This window comes from Ambystoma mexicanum, chromosome 5q, assembly GCF_040938575.1.
Source record: "Ambystoma mexicanum isolate Mex_15411 chromosome 5q, UKY_AmexF1_1, whole genome shotgun sequence".
Lineage (NCBI taxonomy): Eukaryota > Metazoa > Chordata > Amphibia > Caudata > Ambystomatidae > Ambystoma > Ambystoma mexicanum.
The window spans coordinates 700,635,393-700,661,573 of NC_090933.1; the positions used below are offsets into that span (position 1 = coordinate 700,635,393).

Sequence of the window (26,181 nt, forward strand, 5' to 3'; positions counted from 1 at the left end):
CAGAGAGGAGCGTGACGCCTGAGGACAGAGTACCTGAATGATAAGAAAGACGACAAAAAAAAGACAAAGAGAAGAAGTATCTGCGGGTGGAATTACATGGCCGAAGACAAACCCAGGAGCACTGGTGAATTCGGACGTTCCTGTCGACGCGGAAAAGGGGACTGAGGTGTGGTGCCGGAGGGCAGAGTCAGGACAGTGCATGCTTCCAGGGCCGCACCCCTGCGCACCTATACATTTAAAGCGGAAGAAGGTTTTTTCTGGTGAAAAAGGCTCTGTCTCCCGTCCCTTGGAAGGGACGCCCTTGCAGTATGGAGGAAAGGGGACAGGACGTAAGAGTACCCGGTGATACTGGGACATCGGGCGATGGAAACGGTAGGGTCAGTTTGACGGTACCCCACCAAAAATCATAATTAGGGCCATGTGTCTAACAGCCTCCCCCAAATTGTAGAGCGGTTGTGGTAATCTAGGGTCACTGGGTCACATGTTTCGGTCCTGTACTCAGTTCCAACTGTACTGGACTGCTGTTATTAACAGAGTAAAATCAATAGCTGCCTGAAAGATAAACAACCTGAGATGATAATGTTTGGTAAAGGAATTATGGATTGTACTGAAGATGAGACTGGAGCCTGGGTACTACAAAGTAAAGCTTTATTTTCAGTTTGTAAAAACATGTTGCTAGCTTCGAAGTGTAAGAACCTCCCACACCCCCAAATAAAGGGCATGGAAATTAATATTAATACAGCTTTGTATATATGAAAAAAACAGGTATTGTAGTAAATATTCTTATAAATATTTCATAATGCTGCACGTTGATTCATCCAAGTCTGAACATACAATATTGCTCATACCCATTTGTCTTTGAATGCAAGGATTTTGTTTACTATTGTATACATCAGGGTATGGCTCTTCACTGTATATTTTGAATCATAGAGATGTTAAAAATACGATTTCATATTTTTATATTTTTACTCATGTTTTATTGAACTCATGTTCAAAATGCCTATCTGTCATAAATAAAATAGTGCACAATAACAAACACAACTGGTGTGTTGAAGACCCTCATAATGTCCGAACAGGAATATAGAAACATCCTATGAACAAAAAGGGAACTACTGTTTCGTCCTGTATGGACCTGGAAAGGGCAGGAACCCCTGCTTCAAGAATCCCAGGTAAGCAAGCAACATGAGCATCACACCTCATTCAAACCTTCCATCCTCGCCCACACTCGCACATGTCAACACCCAGTCCACATCCTGCGCACAGACACACACAAATCACCAAACATCATCTGCATCCTTCTCATCACCAGCCACACTTTACCTTATACATAGACAAGCAACATTACGCTCATCAAAGCTCACTCAGCAGTACTTAATGCAGCCGACACTGTTGACTTCATCATTGCTCACAACTTAGACACACGCTTCATCGCAAAGACATAGCTCAATCAATTTCCACACACGTTCTAGGTGACCTCAATCCCACAATACAAAGAGAAAAAAAATGAAGACTGGCCGACATGCACCTTTGAGGAGCACACCACACCTGCATCCATGGGACTCCACTCTTTCCACTTCACACACACCAGTTCTCAGATGGCTACCTTCTATTTTCCTCCTGATCGACTGAGCACCCCAAACCAATGTGGCCTTTTTTGACAGAATAACCAATGTCATCACAACAGGATCCATCAAAAACACAACTAACATCTTCCTCAGAGACCTCAAACTGCCCGGGAGCCACACTAGCAAGAAATTCAGAGAGACTCTACATGAACATGCTGAGGATGGCTTTGCTGTGCAGCACCACTCTGTGGCTTGCACCACTAACTTATCTACACCATTCCAAGTGCTGCAACGCTTACTGCCCTGCCCAATCCCTTCCCACAACACTAAGAGCGTTATACCACATTGTGTACTTTGTCAATGAGTTTCCCCTATCACTCCGTACCCCCACCTGTACATTACCAACACAGCTGGATGTTTAGCACCATGTTCAGCACCTCTCTCTGTAACAGACTACTGAATTTGTTTCACCACTACATGTCCCACACACCGACTGACATGCACATTATCTTTTTCCATAGCTCTATTTCGCACACCTTCATGACATGTAAACATGCCTCTCCTGTACACAAAATATAATTGGCTAGCATTGATTCATACCATAGCTGCCCTGCATCTCTCCCTCTCTTATCCCATACCACTGACTATTCCACACCACATCCATAGATTCATAGCTCTGGGTCCCTCAAGCACTCCTCATAAGGGACACTATATGAATAGCTGGTCTCCAAGCTGCCACAACATCCAGGAACTCTTGAACAGTTCACAAGGACATATACTTAACCTTACCTATAATTACACGTACAACACATTGCACTCCTAACTCAAAAGATAACGGATTTGTCCATTACGGTCAGCTCCTGATCCTTTTCATGACCATTTTGGTCTAAGCTCATTCTATAGTACATGCATCCTTGATAGCTAAAGCTACCACTCAATCCATGTCACCTTTTGTCTTCTGCTCTCTCTCTTACTTTTCCCATTGTTGCCTATTCCTGTTTGCCTTTTTCCTTATTTCTGTCTTACACCACAGAGCACGGTCTAGTTTGCACCCTGTCTGGGGTCACAGTTCACCCGCTACAGTGGTCAAGAGTGCAGAATAAAAGCTAAATAGCATAACTTCCAACCCCACTTATAAATCTACATGTTCTGCACAACTTCCTTTCTAGCAACAGTGACTATGCACATCCTTGCCTTCCTGCACCAATGTCTTTCATGCAGGACTCCCTCTCTTTCCCCTAAACCACTACCTGCCCAGCAGTAATTCATGACACAGAACACAAGTTTGACTACCATAAAACACTAATGAACTGCACAACTTCCTCTTCCACACTGCTACCTACCCCATACGATTACTTTACCTGCACCACTAAAGTTAGCACACCACTCCCTGTGGCACAATTTTGAAATATGTGTGTTACTCTTTCTGCTACTTTATATTACTGTATATTAACTTTAAACCTCTAAACCTACAAGCCACCAAAATTGGAGGGCAAACCATGGGGGACAAGCCAGAAGAGAAATTCTTAACAGTTTAAAAGGACTTCTATTTTCACAACTTCATTTGCAATGCACAGGCAGGGACATCAAGTGGGGATCACCAGGGGTCGCATCTGCCGCCCCTGAGGTCTCCCTTGCTACCCCTAAAAAAAGTTAATATAATTTTATTTTTATTTTCTTTAAATGGGAGCTCCTGGGCTGTGGCCAACGCCATGTGGCTCTTTGTTTCTGGAGTGACTGGCTTTCTTGTTCAGGCCACTTAAAAAAAAAGGGGGTTCCACAAGTGTGAGCAGTGACCCTAAATTAGAAAGAATAGGAATAACAAATAATTTGACTTTCTTGAATTCTACACAATAATTGCTAGACACATTAAATGTGTATTTGAGGCACACTTCAGGGGAATTACACCATTACTGCGCCCTTCAAAACTTTTGACTTTTTTTTTATTTCGACCCCCTCTACACCACATAAATATGTGGGCGGGGTAATGGTATATAATGCAAGTGAGGAGGGTGCGGGGGTCTCCCCCCGCATATATAGGTGGTGTAAAGAGGGTTGAAATAAAAAATAAAGTCAGCAATTTCATCGCAGTAATCGTATAGATCCCACTTGAGGGGGTGAGTAACTGATTTAGTCTGTTCTTAAGCACCTCAAATTCACAATGCAGACATAAACTTCCAAAAAGCAATTAGAGTAGAATAAGCATCCATTTCGTATTATGTATTTTGCTTTTTGCAAGTTGCAGTTATAGCACGTTTTTTCTGCCGTTTTCTCTGTTACAATTATCACAACACATTCTATCTCGGTGTCCTCGGTCACTTGACAAAATCCTTGTGCCTAAAAGCTTGTGTACAGTGTAGAAATGTTTGAACATAGCACACAAAGTGGCCCTTGATTTCATTGTGCCACAATGAATGTTTTGTTGTAATGTGTCTGTCTTTCCTATCTCCATGGCATGCTGTTCAGGATGTGTGTTTGCATGTATGAGGTAACGAGTGCCCAGAGTAAGGGTTGCTCTAAATTCAGCATCACAGTTGTTAACCCTCCCAATGGTATGTATTTTGCTAACCTCTGAAGCCTGAAAAGTAGATCCACGCAGGCTTGACATGTGTCCAACTTTTCACCTGCCCTGCAAATGAACTGGCCTACGGTTAATTCTCAGTTACCAGTTTAATGGTATCCACTACAGAGTGCAATTTGGTTTCTGACTTTGAGAACTATCAGACATGTAATTGCTCATTTGACTGCAGCCGGTAAGATAGCTATAGCCAATAAGAGCTCAATGTGTTGAGCGCTCGCTGCTGCAATGTGTGTGTGTGTGTGTAATCTGCAGGTTGCAGGTTCGAATCCCGGCTTGGTTTCTCAGCCTGTCATCCTTCTGAAGTCGATAAAAGAGTATCAACACAGATTGGGTGATATTGTATGTATATTTGTTCAATATAAAGAGCTTAAGCACAAGTGCTATGTAATAACACATCATTAGCATTTGGCTTTGGACGTCTGCTTGCATTTGCAGTAATTTGGCAATATGGGCCTATACACATTGATATTAACAATGCATAGGCCCTCATTACGAGCATTGCGGTCTGTGAAGTACGGTACCAGTAAGCATGCGGGTACTTCTATGGGTTTTTTCTGGCGGGTGTAACGGCACCGGTAAGCAGAGCACGTCGGATGCACCGGCACATTAAGAGTTGTGCCGGTGCATCCGACGTCCCCATCCCCATTCAGCCCTATGGGGCAGAATGGGGATGGGGAGGCCCTTGATTCCAGCACCCGAAAATGGGCAATTACCGGGTCTGCCTAACTCGGCATGGCCCGGTTCTTGCCCATTCACGGGTGCTGGAGCAAATGCAACTCCGGCGGCAGCCGTGCCGTTTTTAACGGCACGGCTACCACCAGAGTTGTAATGAGGGCCATAGAGTACTTAGGTACAATGCTATGTGATGCCACTTTGTTTTGTCAAGGGGTGAAAGGTCATGCTCAGTCGCTCCCCATGATGTCACTTCGAGGTGGGGTCAAATGACATCACTTCCTGTGATGTCATCAGAGGTCAAGGTTCATGTGATGTCACTTCCGCTACCCCTGGTCCACAGACCCAACTCCCATGATCCTTTTCATGGTTGCCAGACCACAGGTCTTCACCTCAGAGAATGAGGTTCGGTGGGTGATTCTATCCACTACATAGGTCACATCTGCTGTGACATTCTAAGAAAAGGAGTAACATGGTTTAATATTTTCTTCAGCAGCAATAGTATGTCAAAGTAAATACCTTCATTCCCCACCTGCGACTTGGCCACCCTTGTCATACATGTATGGGTCTGTGGCATTCTGGCAGACATGAACCAATGTTCTGGCAGGACCATGGTCATTGCTGTCACTCTTGCGGGGTGTTATTTATACAATAACTTTTCTTGCTGTGTGAGCAGTCAACGAGATGTGCACCGCACAGTGTTGAGTCCAGATAACACACTGCAGTGTAAGGATCTGCAGTATGTTTAATTCAAAGGAAAATGTGTTATATGTTTGTTACTTCATTTCATTTGAATAGCTAAAATAAGATGGCCTTGGGGAGAGTGTTTACAGCATATCCGTTACGAGTAATGGCAAGGATGGATTGCATTGAGAGGGATACGCTTGCTTGAATGTCCTGGAGCACTGCATAGTAGAGATCTAACGTGGCTAGTGTATGGCATTTGGCTTGGGGGACTCACCTGAGTGGGTTGCATTATAAAGATTGTATAATTTTGTATTATAATAGTTTGAATCATGGATTTTAGAAAACTAAAACTACTTGTACCAAACTGGAGAGTGGTACACCCTAAAAACAGAAGCCTACAGTCAAAGAACTGATCATGAATGGGACAAAGCTCACACATAGACAGAGGTAGGTACTATTATGGTATGTCTTTCTACATTCCATAATATAAGTGTTGTAAACCATTCCTACTCCAACCACTCAACTGTTCTTGTGCATGAGGGCAACATTTTGAGATGGTGGTTATTAAGGGGTCGATAACGATTTCATGGCCACAAACCTGGACTTCAGTTCCAGTAACTAGCAACAAACACTACCAATGTTTTGAAATGTCAAGGGTCACTGGATGGGACCACACCTCGGTACCATGTGAAAATCCACATAACGTAACTGCTTTTGGGAGAGGTTACTTATTCAATTAGCACCTAAGTTGCCAATCATGGTAATTTTAGATAGAAAATCAATCCCCAAAAATGGCACCCAACAATCTTTTGGAAAAATCAGGGATCGAAAAGTTAGAGCCCACATGTGGATCTGAGAACTTTTCCAAACGTAGGTACTTCTGGGAAGTTCAATAACATCAAAAAGCCTTATTACCTCCTGTAGGGGCAGGGGCAGAAGTGAGGAACAGAAAACTGTGAAGAAAAGGGCTGTGCCAAATAGAAAACCTCTACTCAAATGTACTGTTTCTCAGAAGACACCGGACAAACATTATTCAATACTTTTCACTAGTCATGACGTTCAAATAACTGTGGCAACTTTTAGTTCAAGATACGTTGTGCTCCTACAACATAACTGGACCTTCTAAATGTCCCTCTGACGGCCGAATTCTTATCACTGCAGCCAGATTTGTGGCTATGTTGTGACTATGTTAGAACTACACATGTTTGCAAGTGTTCTCGTATATTTATGACACAGTTCTGCTTACTAGAATGTGGTGGTTAATTTTGTAACTGGACAGGTGAGTATGGCACAAACAAGTCTCTCTGTGCCGCACCAGGGGTAAATATGCATTCCTGAATTAGTCAGATCAGACCTGGCACATCTACCCCCCCCTCCCTATGCATTCCTGAATTAGTCAGATCAGACCTGGCACATCTCCCCCCCAACCCTCCCCAACCCCCCCCGCCCGATGAATGATTCGATCCCCTGTAAAATGACAGGAACATTTCTAATATTTTTAAGAGGCCAGCGACAGCATTTTTCAGAATTTACTACATTTGTCAGTAAATTGTTACAATGCCACTGATACCCACAATTCACCTGATATGGGGATATTTCCTCAGTATTTCGACATGTGCGATTCCATGAATGACACCAAAGAGGATTTCCATAACAGCCTCAGAACAGAGGCGCTGCATGTGCGTGCTCAAATGGGGCAGTGCGTGGTGTTTATCTTACATCATGCCCCAAGACTATATTGCATACCATAACATGCATAACTGATTTTTCATACTGATATGCATAACCGATTCATACTGATATCAACACATATCCAAGATGGGGATAAAGGGAAACATGGTGCATATTAATGAATGTATATTTTGGATCTTTACTACTAAATTTTGAAGCAGCTTGTTAGCAATCTTAAAATCATGTCTACCCATTTGTAGAACAAGACACCTCATTGTTCCTTTGTGTACTGGACTATGTGTGTGCATAAACAATTTGCAGTCTTCAGCCAATAAAATGTCACACAATTGTTTTAATGGAATTCATAAGATACGGGTGAACTCCTTTCAAATTAATATCTGGAATTAAAATGTTATAACAGGTAATGAACAGCGCAGGACGAGCATGCACATTTTAATATCCCCTTTAATTTGTTTCCACCTGTCCCCTTTTCAGCGACGAGAAAGTTAATTTGTTCAATGAAGTTCTATTGGCAACACCTTACCAGTGTAGATGCTGGCACTGGAAGCAGGGATGCCAAACTGTGATTCGATGAACTTGGGAATGAAGGTAATAAAAGCGGTGACAATGGCACTCTCAGCAGTGTATGACAAACTCACAAAAAGGAATGTCATGTTGCTTAAGATCCTGACAGCTGCCCTTGGAAGGTCTAAAAAATGACAAGAAATTAAATTTAAAACAATGGATGGGAAGCTGGTACAGAGAGCTTTTGTGACATGAACTAGAAATAAAGATGTGATACCATTCAACCATATTTGCATCAAAATGAAAATAATTAAACGCCAAGATCAAACATAATCATTCTGTAGAGTTACATAAATATGCACTTGTCATATACTTTATAAAGATTGTTTCTTTGAAGTATGCACGGTCGGACAAGGTTGAAAATGTATGCACTAATAAAATTGTGATTTATCTGCGTTTTTGTTATACTTTGCCTTGTGAAAATAGATATTACCTTTGAACTTCGGCTGAACCCATTTGCTAACCCCTGCTAAGATTTTTTGTTGCTCTGTTTTTCTGCCCCATGACTTTCTTCCCCTTGTTAACTCTTGGATACCAGGGCATTTCTCACGTGTGAAGCTGAAGAGAAGGGCTTTTCATGTTTGATCCTGTAAGAGCCAGAGAAGGACCGGGACCCTGCTACCTCCCAGGTAATCCAACAGCATGTTCATCACACTTCACTAACCCATTCACAATCCACATACGCAAGACACAGTCCGCACCCCACTTCCATTAACCTCCAACCCAGAGAATCTCATCTGCATCCCACTCATCACCTCCCACACTCCATCTCTGAAACATACAGAGGCATAGCCCACCACCACCTTCACACACATCCTGCCCTTATTGACTGAGGCTACAGAAACCAATACAAGGACTGCAAAGGAAAGACTAGTAGGGGGCTTTCTGATATCCCCAGACATCATGGAAATGAACCCCCTTCAGGAGCACACCACACCTGTATCCACAGAGCTCCTTACTTGCCACGCCATGTTCACTTGAACTTCTCTATACCATGGGCATCAAGCAACTTGTCACAGAACTTGTCACAGAACTACCCCCACAACTCTCCAGCCAGCATGTGTCTTGCCCCACTGTTTCTGGACTCTACAGTCCATGCAGCCATACCAATCCTACTCCACCACACACCTCTCCCCACTAGGACCAACTCAAACCAACCAATATATCACAATTATCTTTCTAGAGCTACATGGAGGCACTACAAAGAAACCTCATTAATCTGGTCTTAACGTCTGTCCCATTATTTGATTTGATTTGATTTATTTATATCGCGCACCTGACAAAATTAATCGTATCTGGGCGCTGATGTATAAAACAGAAAAGCAACAAGGCTTCTTCAAAGCTATAGTCAGGCAGAACAACACTACACCATTCAATAGTTATACCAGATGATATTCTCTCAGCAGAATAGGTAGGTCTTTACGGTTTTACGGAATGCTATGAAGGTTTTTATTTCTCATATAATTCTCGGGAGGTTGCTCGAGAGTCTTGGTCTGTAAACACTAAGGGCCTGATTCATGAATCAGGCCTTTAATATTCTGTCCCCTTTACTTACACATCTAGACCGTGGTACTTTCAACACGTTCTTGTCACTAGCTGGGGGTGGCATTACATAGACTGTCAACACCCAGCTCAGCGCACTCAACCACACTCTAACTGAAACAACCAATACCAATGTAACACTAAATTGTTGACTCAACCAACATGAGCCATCTACTTCTTGGAACACACAATCTCATTCACCACAAGTGCACCATATACAGACAAAAAATGTGCTAGAGAAAATCCCACCACCCAGAAAACTTCTTGAGAACTCTCCACTCGTAGGGCCCTCATCATCACAGACAAAGCACACTACTAGACAAGAGCTATCCTGAAAGAACCAACATGCACAGAATGATCTTCTAAGACATGAAGCATTGCATCAACTCTCAACAGGCCCTGCAATACCGCATGCTACTGACAGATGCAACACCATCAACAACCTCTTTACTGACAATATTGAAGTGATACAGAAATACAATGGCATCGCCAAACACACCACAGGCATCCCACGTATACCAGCCTGCAATATATCAAAATGGCCAAATTCAGAACAATTACACTATAAGACCTGAGCCAACCTCTTGCAGCCCTCAAACCCACAATCTACCAAGACAACATCCTCACTATATCCATTCTGATGGTCATCAAAGGTGGGGCACTCACACCACTTCTCAATGTAATCAATTAATCCTCACACAATGCGCATTCCCAGATGCACTGAAATGGGATAGATCCACCCCTGGCTTAAAAAAGCCCACACTTGACCCAACTGGCCTGGCCAAAAATAGACTCATCATGCATCTACCTTTCTAAGGGAAAGTGATTGCGAAGACCGTCACATGCAGTTGCACAAGAGGATCACTCAACACAATTTCCTGTAGGAATATAAATTGAGTTTATGACTGCAATGCAACACATAGACTGCCATAATCCAAATGATTGATGACGCTCTACAGATCAGGGGCAAAGTAAAGCCTTACTTACTCAGCCTTCCTCTGCCCTCTGCTGACTTCAGTATCATTGACCAGGAAGTTCTCTTCAACATCCTCACAAGACGCATGGGCTTCAATGAAACAGTCCTTAGTGGTCTGACTCCTCTTAACTCTACAACGTCTATGGAGGGGCCCTAACATAACCCAGTGCTGACCATTAATCTTCAGAATTCCATAAGGGTCCATACTGTCCCTTGTGATTCTACGCCTCTATCTGAGACCTCTGGGGATCTCATTGCCAACACCAACATCAAGATACATCAATACACAGAAAACAGGCAGAATTACCTAACAAGCAATTGCATCAATTACATCCATCAACACCCAAACCTGAATGTCCAATTCCTACACGAAGCTCAATCTGACAAAAAACTACATTAATTCTCCTTGGAAACCCTGCCAAGAATGCCCAAGTCCAAAACTGGGTTCCTGGCATGAAGCCAATGGGGTCATGCCTCAAATATCAACCAATGTAAAGTCTTGTGGCTTTACCACTGGCTATGATGTTGCATGCAAAATATATATCACCAAGAAGACCCAAGCAGCATGGTACCCACTTGTGCTTCCCTGCAAATTCTAGCCATTCACCCGTGTACCGAATGTCAGAATGGTTTTCCAAGCCCTGGTTACCACCCACCTGGACAGTGGCAATGCCCTACTGGAAGGTGGCCCAGATGCCACCTTGACCCCTCTGAAAATCATCCAGCACAATGTATCACACTTAATCACAGGACTAAGAACATTGGACCAAGAAGGTACTAAAATAGAACCTGATGGGGATTTTAGGGGAGTTTGTTGGTAATCTTGAACATGGTAATTCTTCCAGTTTCAGATGCCAATGTGAAGGATAAACATCCAGTTTAATGCTGGGAGTATCTCTTCCACATTTCTGCCAAACACTTCGTCCTAGGGCTGGGATGTATACCCTGTCATCCTGTTGCGTGTCTGAAAACAGTTGGAACTTTCTGCTCAGCATTCTGCGATCTGTAAATGACTTGATGGCTCCTATGCGTGCTAGTAAGCATCCGACAAATTGCAGCTCCTGATTCTCCCCAAGCACTACAAAGGGATTTTAGTCAAGCCAAGAGAATACGAAAGATACATTGTTCAAGTGAAGCTAAGATCAATTACAGAGACCACCTATTACAAGGCAATTTGGCAAGGAATTGACCACCCCCTCCGCTGACATTCCAAACTTTTCTAGGGAAGTTTGCTTGGTTCTGGATGATTTTTCATTAGAGCTTTCTATGCATCAGTTTGGCATAAAGCAGTGTATCTACCTATGTATTTTAGCCTTCCTACTTTCTGTCCCATCTCATTAGTAAGACTGGTTCTAATAGCCAGTTGGTGCTAACAAATGAGTTTCCAAGATACCCTATTCCTCTTTGATCCTATTAAAAGCACTGATTCAATGGACAACCTGTTGTGAAGTAAGTTCCAGGAGGCAGCAGGTACGTTCACTGAAGTTCCTTTATTTACGATGTTACATACTGTGTATTTTATTTTTGTAAATAGAATGTATAGAAGTAGCTTTGCAGGTGCACAAACTATTGACATAGCTGCAAATGTATATAGAATTTGCTGATGCAAAACCAGGTTCGTAGTTACCTGCATGCTTAGTGTAGCTGCTGTACTTTATTAAGGAGATTCGAAGATGGGGTAGGGCGCTCAGCCAATCAGGTGACTGCGACAATGGGCGAGAATACACATTCCCTGCTTGCTGTCCCAGCCACCTGAGGCTCTTCCCCGGGTTACACCATTTTTTATTTTTTTTTGTAATCTGGGGAGAGAACAGGAAGCCTCTCCCTGTTGCCTCCCTACAACACCATCCCCCCAAAATTATCTGATCATCTATCCCACCTGCTCCCTCAATCTCACTTACCTTGTGGAGATTGCTTGCACAAGCAACATGAATCTATCGGGATCAGGGGGAAGCCATTTGTACCCCAGATAAACCCCAGGGTGTGAATGGCTTTCACCTATTCGCAGGGTACTGACATAGCCGGTAATGGTCCACAGACCTCACTGAGGCCCTCGTCGTTCTTGGGCCTACCTTGGCAAGGTTATGCGGGCCATACCGGCCATGTCAGACTCCAGCCACGGTGGTGAATGCTACAATCATGCATAGAAAATTAATGTTTAAGCAATACTAACTGTACATTGTACTGATGTTTTTTTATGAAATATCATACAGTGAAGTCATTACTTTTAATGTAGTGTTTTAGATTATCAGTATCTTATAAATTGAAAACACTTTATATGTAAAAGATTTACGCATTGAATTTAGTTTAGAGGGTAGTTTTTTTTCTCTCCAATGAGAAGCTGTTTTCCTCTACTAAATGATTCATTTAATTGGATGTGTGCTCAGAATACGTTCAGTATTCACACAGCACTATTATGGAGAAAATAAAATGTCACTTATCTCCTTCATATCTCTATTATGAAATATATTGCATTGCCTTTCACAGATGTTATGGTGACCAAGCAGACATAATGAAACACCCATTAAAAAAAATAGGCTATAGTGTTTTCAAGTATTATTTTTCTTTAAAGTAAATAAGATATAATATTTAAGTTATAAAAACACTGGCTAGTGGTCTGGTAGTGTTCTAAAATGGACATTGGGCACATGTGAAGGCCAAGGCTAGTATGCTGGTAGTGTTCTAAAATGAACAATGGACACGGCCGAGGGCGGTGCCCTTTTTCCATGGACAAAGGCCATGGCTAGTGGTCTGGTAGTGATTTAAAAAAATACAGTGGGCATGACCAGAGGTTGGGCTCACTTGCCATGGCTGAAGGCCATGGCTAGTGGTCTGGTAGTGTTCTAAAATATACATTTGGCATGGCCGAAGGGCATGTCCATTGGCGTGGAAATAATCTATGGAATAACAAAACCCTTGAAACTCAAGAAAAAAACCTTTAGTTTCAGGGCTGTTAAGGTGAGAACTTAATGCAACGAAACCCCTGAAATTCAGCAAACGCCACCTTAACTTCACACCACTATTGCGCACCCTATGACCACAATGATGACATCACAGATGACATCCCTAATGACATCACTGGTGACATCAGCTCTCCATTCACTAGCAGCTACAGGAGAACTCCTGCACATGGACACCATTTTTTTTCTCTAGTTTATGGATGGTCCTTCAATTACAGAACCTGACCTTGGACAGCCGGTGGACTCTATGATTCTCTCCATGACGTTGATGTGTACCTGCTTCTGCCCCATTGTGGTACTCGCTTTGCCCTCTATTGCCATTGTACTGACCTACTTCCTTTAATCTCACCCTGGGTGGTGGGATTGGACTCCTGGGGGCAGTGGGTCTCCTCTATCTCTCACTCCTTCATACTTATAATTCAGATATCATCTTTTACCAAACTACTGCAAATTAAAGCTTCATAAGTAGTGATATGATGTATGTGTAACTATTGACTATTTTTCACAATGTTCATTGTTATGAACTATTATAAAATGCTAGAATCGTATATCTAGAAACTAAACAGTGGTCTAAATATGTGCATGCACCTAGAGTGATCTTATGTCTGATGCCATCAGTTAAATAATCGTTGTTGTTATATATGATGTTATTTGTGATGGCACCAGTGAAGTCATACATGATGGTATTAGTGATATAACTACAATACGACCACAATGATGACCTCACATTTGACATTTATGATGATATCACTGATGACATCACTGATGACATCACTAATTATATCATCTTTGACATCAGTGATGGAATCACTGATTACATTACAGCACTAACTGGCCATGGGCAGTGGCAATGACATTTGGCTGTGCCCACTGCATATTTTAACACAATAAGGGGCCATTGTAAACTGCAATGTCATCATTGTGGTCATAGTCTGTGCAAGAGGGGGTGCGAAGTTAAGGTATCTTTAGCTGATTTTCAGGGGTTTTGTTGAGTTAAGTTCTCACCTTTACGTCCCTGCAACTAAAGCTTATTCCTTAAACAGATTCAGATACAGCATTATTGGATGAGGCTAGGTTGAGCACCCTATTGGACCCAAACATTGAAATTGCTGAATTTAGTTATACTTTTGGAAACTTTAAAACCCTTCATGATTGAGTGACTTTGTAACCAGAAAAACAGAGACAGACTTGGATTTTGAACTTTTGGATCTCTTCTTTTGGAAAGCCGCTGTGGTAACCTTCATGATATACCTATATATATATCAACATATATCTACATTAATTCACTCCCAAGCATTTAAGCATTTATTTACATGTAATCTCCCTCAACTTAAAGTACAATGAAACATCAGGCTATACCTCACACTAGCTAACTACAACATCCTATCTCTTTCTTATGAATAATAATTTGTCAACCTCTTGGCTCTGCATGAAGAAATTATGTTTTTATATACAGTCAAGCCTGACTTGGCCTTTATGTAGTGAAAGCCACATTCATGTTTCCACTATAATATTAGAGTATTCTATTTGTAAAGAGCATACCTAGTGGCAACCACCATCCCAATCCCCTTGCACCCCGGGACTTAGGGCAATATTTCTAGGGGACTTAGCTGTTATATCTGGGGAGTTTTCATACTTGATTTGAATAGTTCTTGAAAGGCACAAAGCCAACAGAGACCGTCAAATGCAGCATGTCCCTTCCTCCCTTTTTGAAGAAAGCAGCTCTTCCTAAGGTTAAGATGGTTCATGTTCACTCATTGAAAAGGGCATGTCATCTCCAGATAATATCCTTATTCAGCACTCATCTAATATGAACAGTTGTTCTTCTTTCCTGCAGCTTTTAAATTCCAGAGTCTGAATCCCTTCCCTGTCTGTTTCATATTCACACGCTTATGTCACACTATTTAATTGGTCACATATTTCCCTTGACTTGCCTCATAGTTAGCTAGTCCTATAGAATCTCCCCAATCTTCATTAGTTGATTTAATTTCTGAACAAATCCAAATAAAAAGGTGGGCAATCTGTTCTTAATATTCTTAAATACTGCAACCTAGATGCAGGTCCGGGTCTGTGGCATGACTATTTGGCATATTTAGTCATAAAGTAATGATATTTATTATTTTAAGAATTGTTCATTAACATAGAAAATGTAAATTTACACTGATAGCCAGGAATGTCACAAAAACAACCCAGCCCATGTTTCGAGGTCTTATGGCTGCACAGTTATAATACATATTTGTCTCTGTATGTAAAAAATCATAATTGCAAAGATTAGGTGCATTAAAACTGTAAACAGGATCTCGTGTTTCCCTGGATGAATCATCCAATAACTCTTCAGAGGCTCCTCTGTGAAGCCATTAGTCAATGATTAATCAGGGGAATATGACAGGTCCCTTTGTTGTTCTTCCATCAGGTGCAGCCACCTTTCTGCCTTAATGGAAACAGAGATCAAAAGGTGTCACATTAATGCAAGGATTTACTTTATAGGCTAGGCTATCCACCCTACCACCTGGTCACTCCAGATCTTAATCTCTGTATAAACCAAGAATATCATTTTGTTGGTAGTTTGTGAGAATCCCCACTCCCTAGATGGATTCACAACACTGATGGCTGTTCATTAACTCAGAAGGCCTGTTTATAACCCCTTTTGTCCTATGGAATTAATGGGTTTTGAAGGATGAGCCTCTGTCCTGATGTCAGAGGAAAATCAGGCTTACATGCACACTTTAGGTTATTGGAGGTTCAGGCCTGATGTTCCTTTAATCAGATACAGATTTAACATAAAACACTTGATTGCTCATTACTTAAACTGTCATGTATCATTGAAAGTGCACCACATTGCCATCTTTGCACAATAACATTATTCTGTAGCAGCGGCTTTGTCCTCATCCTATTTCTGACCTTCTCAGTTCCATAATTCATAAGCAATAAGCTTCCAGACCCATCAGTAGCAGTAATTTATAACCCTGTCTGTGTGGTCAGTTTGCATGGGATATCTTGGTGTATGTATGAAACTCCATGCAATTTGTGAGATGCTGTTTCTCAATGTGGCAGGTTAGTACTGGTATTCCCCAAGTTCACCTTTGTCATGGTAGCTAATGAGAGGCACAAATCAAGAATTAAGCAATGCCTTTTTATGTCGCTTTCTCTCACTTTCACAAAGACAGCTCCATGAAGAAGCCTGCCCGTGATCAGGAGCACCAGGCAGGAGCCAGTGCGAATATGCAACACTGGATTTGAGAAGTTAAGTCCACGAGGGCAGCTAACCTTCTCTGGAACACCTGAATCCTAATGCACGCGCTGCACACCCTTCACGCTTTTTGTGCACAATACTAGATATGCCACCTAGATCCAGTGCGCAACTACGTGATTTGTGCAAAAGCTACTGCTGCCTTTAAAGTACGGGCCTTGTGATTGCCCATTCATTAATTCCTATATTCGCTATTTGCCATTCCAAAATGGCTGCCCCATTCATACCAGAGGGCACCCTACCCTAAGGACCTGGCTGCCGTGGCTGCTGTGGCTGCCGCGACCCCATTGGCCAACAGCATACCTGAACTAGCCAATCCTAGAGCTGGCAGGCACAGCCGGCCCTAACACCGAAGGCCCACACCTAAGGCCCTGTTGGCACGCCTGTTAGCACACTGGAGCGTGAATAGAGGTACCCTCTTATAGACTTTCACCCTGCATCTACCTAACAGAACTTGGTCATATCTACCAGTGCCCCTACTCTCACAGACACATCTGGTACTGCCCAGCCTAACGCTCTAACGGCCAGTATAAGCATTTCCCCATCTAACATTCCCATGCTGACATGCTACGCAGCGCTTGCAAAGACACACAATGGAAAATATAATGTGCATAAAATGCGCTCATGCGCACCACACACTGCCATATTCTATGTACTGTTATTACCTTTGATTGCTGCCTTTATCTGCCTCACCATTTGATTGTTGCATTTAGCCCTATCTGCCCTCCCATTTGATTGTTGCATTTAGCCCTTTCTGCCTTGCCATTTGATTGTTGCATTTAGCCCTATCTGCCCTCCCATTTGATTGTGCATTTAGCCCTATCTGCCTTGCCATTTGATTGTTGCATTTAGCCCTATCTGCCTTGCAATTTGATTGCTGCATTTAGCCTCTATCTGCCTGCCTTTGCCCTTTTTACCTTTGCCTACTGTGCTTTACCAAAACTTATCGATGTACCTTTAAAGAATACTGGCCACAATGCTTATGCTGCACTAAGCTTATCTGTGCCCATATTGAACATTACCTACTGTGTTTGCATCGTGCTCACATTGAGTTCAGCCCAGCTGTCCTCCACGGAACCTAACCTGCCTACATTGGTCTTAGACCGATCCTGCACAACTCTTAACCTACTTGTCTGTGATATGTCCGCTGACCACTGTTCACTGACCGTTATTATAGACATGTCAATATTATAACAACCTATAACTGTCATTAACCCAGATCTCCTCTCCTCAATGCTCCCAATGTAACTGCCCATATCACTAATGTACTCTAGCATCCTTAACCCTGCACCAGGGGCTCGTCGGACCAGATATAGAGCCAAACTCGCCATCCAGTTCTAACAGTACCACCTACACCCAACAGAATGTATCTACCAGGCATCTTCACAACACTGCTGAGAGTAATTCTCCACCTTATCCACTCATCCAGCTACTCAAGCTTCAATTTTAGCTCCTCCTCCACAGGCACCATTCCTCCTACCATCATGTCTTATGTCTACCTTCTACCGCCTATACTCACCACCACACACACCCTGCCCTACCTTTCCACGCCATGTAGCCCATCCACCAGAAATGTCAGACTATGAGCCAGACTACCCAAACTACATGAACCTCGTGCCAGGGATTCAACCCAATGTAAACTGACTAACCGGACCGCACCTATGCACATAGTCACTCCCACCAACTGTCCCATGAACAGATCTAAGCATAACCTAACTAATACCACGACCAAGCACAAGCCTCACAATACAGCCATCATAGCTACCCATTTAAAACGATCATCCCACCCATTAGAGGTGCCTTAATTAATGCGCGATCTGTAGTAGCCCACGCCACAGATTTAGCACACCTCATTCTAGAAAAAAAAAAGACTTTCTAGACATCACTGAGTCCTGGCCCCATGCAGCCGCGGGCCCAGCTCTCTCGTTAGCTATCCCTGATGACTATACTATCCTCTGAGCAGACAGAATAGAATCCAGGGGCGGAGGTCTCGCCATAATTGCCAAAACACACCTTAACATTAGACTTGACACCACAGACAACCTCACATCTTGCGAATCACTTACAGCTAAGCTGCTGACTGCCAATTCCCAAACCATCACCATTCATTTATTCTACAGACCTCCTGGGCCCTTAGGCTCTTTCGAGGAAGACCTCACTACCATCCTTACTAACAACCTAAAGAATACCTCCCAGAGCCTCATTTTAGGAGATTTTAACCTAGACCTTAAAGACCCCAAAGACCCTCAGGCTACCCTCATTGACAATACCTTGTCAGAATTAGGCTTTACACAAAGAGTGTCTACCCCTACCCACAACAAAGGGAGAACCTTTGACTGAGTCTCAGACCACAACTGTGTGGCTTCCATCACCGCCATTTCCCCTCAACCATGGTCTGACCACCATCTCCTTCGCCCTCGAAGCCTCAGGCCCCATCTCCAATAACCCACCAGCTACAGCCATCCCTACAAAAAACAAGAAAAACATCACAGCGGAAAAACGTATCACCCTCATTCTCCCGACCCTGAACCAACTCTCAGCAACTTCTAATCCTCACCACCTCGTAGAGGGTTACAACAAAATCATGCGTTCAGCTTTAGACTCCATTGCTCCACTAAAACCGAGGAAGAGCAAACCAAAAAAAACACCTGAACACTTGGTTCTCTACCCACTTAAAAGCTCTCAGATTAGAGAAACGTAAAAAGGAACACGTTTGGAGACAATCACCCACAGACAACAACAAGTTGATCCTCAATAAAATAGCTGCCACTTATAAAAAAGAAATCATAATCGCTAAACAAGAATCTTATAACCAGAGAATATCACAAGCCCAATCTAGTACTAAAGAATTGTTTACTATCATCAAAGAGCTGGGAACACCCATCCCTGTCCCGGACACATATGTGAAAGATAAACAATGCTGCACTAGTGTCCAAAGCGCCCTCTCCAACAAAGTCGCAGGCCTACAAATCAAAATTAACAACAAGAAAGAATCCTTAACCAACTCTACTAACTCTAACAATACTCCCCCCGCCCTACACCCCATAACCCTACACCCAACCCACTCTCTCGTTTCAGTTTCTCAAAAGTCTCTATGTTAGAAGTGGAAAAAATTATCCTCGGCCTCAAACCTTCTAACTGCCAGGGTGACCCCTGCCCCTCACAAATCATTAAAGATGCGGCAAGAGACCTCTCACCCTCATTACCATACTCATTAACGCCCCCTTCTCTTCAGGCATCATCCCCAACAATCTTAAAGAGTCTTGGGTTCTCCCTTTACTCAAAAAACCCTCCCTAGACCCATCTATCCCAACTAACTACAGAGCCATCACCACCGTCCCCTTCCTGCTCAAAATATTAGACAAGACAGTTTATCTACAAATACAACAATACCTTGAAATAAACCATCCCCTGGGAATCCGTCAATCAGGCTTTAGACCCCAACACGGGACATGGACTGCTCTCATCGATCACAAAGCTCAAATGTACACCCTTAGAGACAATGGGAAAACTGCTCTACTACTTCTGCTGGCCCTCTCTGCAGCATTTGATATAGTAGATCACAAAATTCTCTGTAACCACTTAGACTCGGCAGCCGATTTCTCTCAAGAAGCTATCGGATGGATTGAGTCTTTCCTGAACAACAGGTCTATGCGTGTCTTCTCTACCTCAGCATCCGCTGACCCTATCCCCATCACCTGCGCGGTCCCCCAGGGATCATGCGTCTTCCCCACACTGAACAACATGTTCACAAAGTCCCTGTTTGATGATCTTGACGGTCCAGGTATCACCTACACTAATTATGCCGATGATACCCAAATCCTCATCCCGTTGACGGGAGATTACAACAAGGATTTGGCCTTGGTGAACAGGGTGTACCTCATCATCCAGGCATGGATGGTCTCCCACAGTCTATGCCTGAATGATGACAAGACTGAACTCATTATTCTCGGTTCCACCCCTAACCTAAACAAACTGGATCACAACTACACTAGCTTCACCATAGATGGCAACGCTATCAAGGTAGCCAAGGAAGTTAAAACTCTAGGAATCTATCTAGACTCCTCCCTCTCCTTCTGCAAACAGGTGAGCTCCATGACGTCCTCCACAGTCCACACATGTAAGCTAATAAGAGCAGCCAAACCTATCCTTTCCACCCAGAGCTGTACCACTTTAGCCAGAGCCCTTTTACTATCAAAACTAGACTATTGTAACGCCCTTTACGTAGGAGCCAACACATATGTTACAAATAAAATCCAGACTCTGCAAAACAATGCTCTCAGAGCAGCGCTTAGCATTCCCAAGAGAGAACATATTTCCAACATCAGGAGAGCCCATAACTGGCTCACCACCACCAACAAAATACTGCTCAAAGTAGCCTCCTTAACTCATAAATGCCTTAACAATGCAGCCCCCCGCTACTTAGTTGACATAATAAAAAGATACACCCCCAACCAACCTACCAGAACCGCCAATGCCAACTTGCTAACAGTTCCCAGGTTCAAACGAACCAAAACGGGTGGCAATACCTTCCAGGTGAAAGCAGCCCAACACTGGAACTCCCTGCCACTTTCCTTAAGGACACCTCAAACTTACCCCCACTTCAGATGCAATTACATGGATAAAGGACAATGACCAATAACTCACCTTGCCTTCCGTATATATACTTGTAAATATGTATATTTGTAAACTGTTTATCACTGCATCTTTCGAACTGCTTTAACCTATGTACACACTGTAATTATTGTACAGCACTGTAACCAAGCTGAGAATAACCTTGCTGCTCCTGCACCCTTATACCTTCGGGTCTGGTGCGCAATATAAATGAATAAACATAAACATAAACAAAGTTAAACTTGAGACAATCTCCATGTCTCCATTTATTGTTACATTGGCCTATCTATCGTCCCATTTCACCTGGCAGCTGAAACAGAATATCCGTCTAGTACATCCTGGAAAACAGCATGAATATGTTAGAGTGGTTTTCAGTCTATCATCTCAAAATGAAATGGAATGTAAATAAGCCAATAGTTCCCCACCATCCCCCAGTCTGTCTAGATGCAAATAGTTCTCAACAAGAAATGTGTTTAAGGCAATGCCCAGGTTCCATTTAACTTTTCTGACTGCAATATGTGAGATGCTCATTCTACAATGTAAAGGTGTGAAAACGTGCTGTACATCCATATTAAGAGCACTTTCCCACATGCAGACCTCTCCTATAAAGGCATGAATTGGAGCATATGCAGACAGACCGTGCTACTAAAAGCTAACGCAGATAAGGTCCATAAAACAACTATCAATATTCCTAGTGCAGACCCACACATGCAGCTTTAACTTGTCATCTATTGAAAGGGATTGTAACACTTTTATCTCATGTAAAATAACAGGATATGTGCATGTGCAAATGAATGGTTACAAGCAGGTCATGTTCACGTAGTGTATTCTGAAATGTGTGTAAATCTGAAAGTAGTATAGCCATAGGCAGTTTGCAATTATCTAAAATTGTTGCATGTCAAGACTGAAGTAATAAACCAGTCCTTACTTTTAGGCCCACCACACACATCATATTTTATTCTGATAATGTAGTGCTGGAATGTTTCTATGCATAGGAATACAAAATGGAAGGCAATACAGATGCCAGGACTTACAGAACATGATTTGAGAGCTCGCTTTCTGCATATATTTCAGAAATAAGACTGTGCAATAAGTAACAATGCTAGGAAAGCAGATTTTGTTTTTCTAGATTGCTGCCTTTGAAGGCTGTAGAACATGCATAGTTAGCAGATACTTTGTATGTATTTTATTGTAGTGCAGCAGAAGAAAAACATGCATATGCTTGAATTCTGGCAGGACCAACTCATCTTTAAGCATTCAATAAAATGAATACAATGTAGTTGGCTAATATTACCATGTTTTCTTTCAAATATTGTGACGTTACTGGCACTCACTGTGATACAATGAAGTTTATCCATTTGCCTGTGGATAGTCTTCCTAGTAACAGTGAATGTTTGAGAAATGTACACTCTAATGTGCGCATCTGAACTCAAATCACCTGTACACCCCAGTTAGCAATCTAATCTTTAAAGACAACAAGATGAATCACAAAGTAAACCTTCTTTCTCTTTTTTCAAACTGCTTGGTTTATTTTCCTAATGTCTTATTGTTTCTATTTTTTTTATTCTTCATACTATTATACTACTATATTGCACATACAATTCGACAGCCACTGGATCGAGGCCTTGGTTGGGGCATGGCAATTCCTGCAAGGGAAACCGAGACGGAGAAGGGGCAGTTGGCAACTACATCACCCCCAAAGAATCATCAAGATTCCACGGAATCGTAAGGGGAGGAGCTGTGATCCTCAAGAAGAATGGAGATTTGTGGTCTGTCCTACTTGGCTGAGACAAGGGAAAACTGCTAGAATTATAAAAGCAGAGGTCAAGAGAGGATGGATTAAGCTCCCTGGCGCAGACAAGGGTTCCCAGAGGCGCTGATGAAGGTGGCCCCACCTAGTTTAATATAAAAAAAAATCCCATACATCACTAAGGTGCGCGCCGAACAACAGGTGCAACAAAAGGGAGCCTGAGAAAGGAATAGTATATATTCACAAATAGTGGGGGCAAAGCCTTGAAATAATACCCTCAATAATATGGAGGGGGAAGTGAGAGATTTCAACTGAACGGCAGTTGATCCCTTGTCCACATGTCCAGGAATAGACCTAAAGACCTTACAGAGGGGGGGCCTACTCCCTAACTGCTGAAGAAGAAACGACAGGAAGGTGCGCTCCCTAAGCTATGGCACAAAGAAGGTGAGCAGATTGAAATAGAAGAATAACTAACACCACACCAAGACCCCAGGGCGGCCTCAACGTCAAAGAAGTCAGACCAGGAGTCCAATAGAGAAATGATAAAACTTGCTTCAAGAACTTTAAAGGTCAAATGACGGAAACGCTTCAGGCGCAGCAAACACCTATTAAAGCAGAACTCAGACAATCTCTACAGGAGGTGAAAGGTGACATTAAAGAATTGGCTGAGTGAGTGGACACTAATGAAGCTGCATTACAAGATCTTGCAGAGGACACTCACAAAATAGACATTTTGACTGACCAACTGGCAGTGGCAACCCACAATATGGAATTCCAAATGGAGGATCTTGAAAATCAATCAAGGAGGTCCAATATTAGGGTTAAAGCCCTCCCGGAAACAATTGAGGATCGGGATTTAAAAGGAACTATGCAACAAGTGTTTTCTGACCTTCTAGGCTTGGAAACAGGGGAAGAAGTTCAGTTGGATTGAATACATAGGGTGTGCCCAAAACACAAGGATCCAGGAGCTAGACCTAGAGAAGTGGTTGTGGCGATTCAAAGATACGGTCAAAAGGAGGCAATCTTCCAAGCAGGTAGCAAAGCAACTCCTATCAAAGTCAATGGAACAGAAATTCAATTGTATCAAGATCTGGCACAGACAACATTTCTGAAGCGAAGATTAATGGGAGCAGTGGTGAAAGTTTTGATCAAAGCTCAAGTCCGATACAGATGAGCATTTCCATTTGGATTACTTTTTTCATGGGAAGGACAACAACACAGAATTAACACATGTGAAGAAGGACTGCAGATTTTCAAGATTGAGGAAGAAGAAGGGGGATCTCAAAAGGACGCTAGAAACTCTTGAGAGACTGAGAACTGCAAGGGATGAGAATGGTCTAAAACATCACAAAGAAAGTAAAGAAAACAATTATTCCAGGGAGCTATTGACAAGTGTGTGGACGGTGGCGCCCATCGCAGAGGGTAATAGGTTTGTTATCTTTGGGGTTAGAAAGTTCGGGACTTGAGGGGATAGGGCGAGTCAATGGTTATTGTTTGTGGTTAGCAGGAATTTTGAGTGTATGAGGTAGCGGGGGAGGTGGGGGATGATACCGGCACTAGGAATCGGGGGAGAGTTGGGCAACAGTCAACCCACACAAACTATTTACGGGAGTGTAGTAGAGCACCAGCTCCATGGTGCAATTCATGGGAGGATAGGGAATAGCTTGGGCTTGTATGGGGAATTGAGCAGGGTTTGGGGAAGGGGGAATAGGGGGACAAGAGGGGGGAACTATGGGGGGGGAGGGGGACAATTTGCTAATGGAACAATTAGTGTACTCTAATGTAGATGGGAGGTAAGAAAGGTATCCATATTTTGACCCTAAATGTAAAGGGACTAAACACTGCTGTCAAAAGGCGGAAGTGGGATTGTTTCTAAGTTGCGAGAAGCCCAATGTGGTAACAATGCAAGAGACCCACATCTGTAGGAAAGATAGCACTAAATTAAAGCTAGCAGAATATTCATATATTATGCAATCAAACAATAACAGGAAGACTGGAGGGGTCCTGTACTTATATCCTTGAATGGTCAGTTGGGGCAGAACATATTAGCAAAAGAAATGGACAAGGAGGGAAGATATATTTTTGCCAGGATTCAATATGTAGATCACGTTATAGTATCGCCACAGTGTATGCTCCAAACTCAGGACAGGATAGGTTCCTTCAGGGGGTCCTGGGTAAGCTTGAAAGCTTCACAGAAGGCCAAATAATATCAACAGGAGATTTTAATATGGCCTGGGATCCACAAGTTGACAGGAGAGGGGCTGGTCTGACATTGCAACAAGCCCCCTCTCAAAAATGTTAATCTAGCATGGCCCATCTATCTTTAATTAATGCTTGGAAAGAAACACAACAGGGAATAAAAGGGCTTTACATTTTACTCACATGTCCATCAGTCATTCTTGAGGATAAACTGCATTTGGATCTCAGCCTCCTTGTTAGGACGTATACAAAAAATGGACTTGAGTTCTATTAACCTGTCTGATCCTGCACCATTGACGTTAGAGATTTTTCAAAATTTGGAAGGGTCAGGATTATGGCGGTAGAAACTCCCAGAACACATACTGAGCGATCCAGTAGTGTGTGAAGAAATACAGAGTAAGATATGGGAATACTTTGAACAAAATAGGACTCAGCAAACTTCTGAAAGGTGGGTTTGGGGTGCCTTTAAAGCGACTATGAGGGGAGAATTGATGATGAAAAAGGTCCTGAGAGAAAGACAATCAGCATTACCACAAAAAGATTTTGAAGAACAATTGAAAATAGTCATGAGGGAGATCGAAATGAATAAGGGGGTAGCAATACGGAAAGAATATAGGTATCTTAGGGGGAAACTAGATTTGCTGTAAACCAGGCACGCAGAGAAAGCCTTACTATATTTGGGACAAAGGTACTACATTAAAGCCAACAAGGCTGATCGCCTTTTGGCACCGCATGTGAGGATGAAGGAAGAAGCAAGGACTATTCATAGCATAATAACCAGGCAAGATATAAATAGCTCAGCTTCAACAGAAATACTAAAAGCATTTACAGAGTATTACTCAACCCTATGTACTACAGACTCCCCGGATTCCCAACAACAAAATATTTAATTGGATCATTGCTGGTTGACTAGATTGGAAGCAGGTCCGAGGAAGTACAAAAAGTGATAATGTCTTTACCACTCAATAAGGCCCCGGGCCTGGATGGCTTAAAAACACTGTTTTATAAACTGACAAAGGGGTCTTGACCCACGCATTGACCTCCCTTTTTATCTCCTTTAGTGGGAAAGGCACTAGAACATCTACAATGGAAGAGGCAAAGCTGGTGCTCTTTCCAAAACCAGGTAAGG

At 42.7% G+C, this 26,181-nt stretch overlaps 1 protein-coding gene across 1 annotated transcript in view; it reads right to left on the bottom strand.

Annotated features, from left to right (window-relative positions):
- SLCO5A1 (solute carrier organic anion transporter family member 5A1) overlaps positions 1–26,181 on the bottom strand; it is a 697,625-nt gene that overhangs the window by 256,868 nt on the left and 414,576 nt on the right. Inside the window, exon 5 of the mRNA XM_069621164.1 lies at positions 7,721–7,885. Coding sequence (XP_069477265.1) covers positions 7,721–7,885 — 165 coding nt within the window. The remainder of the gene's footprint in view (positions 1–7,720; positions 7,886–26,181) is intronic.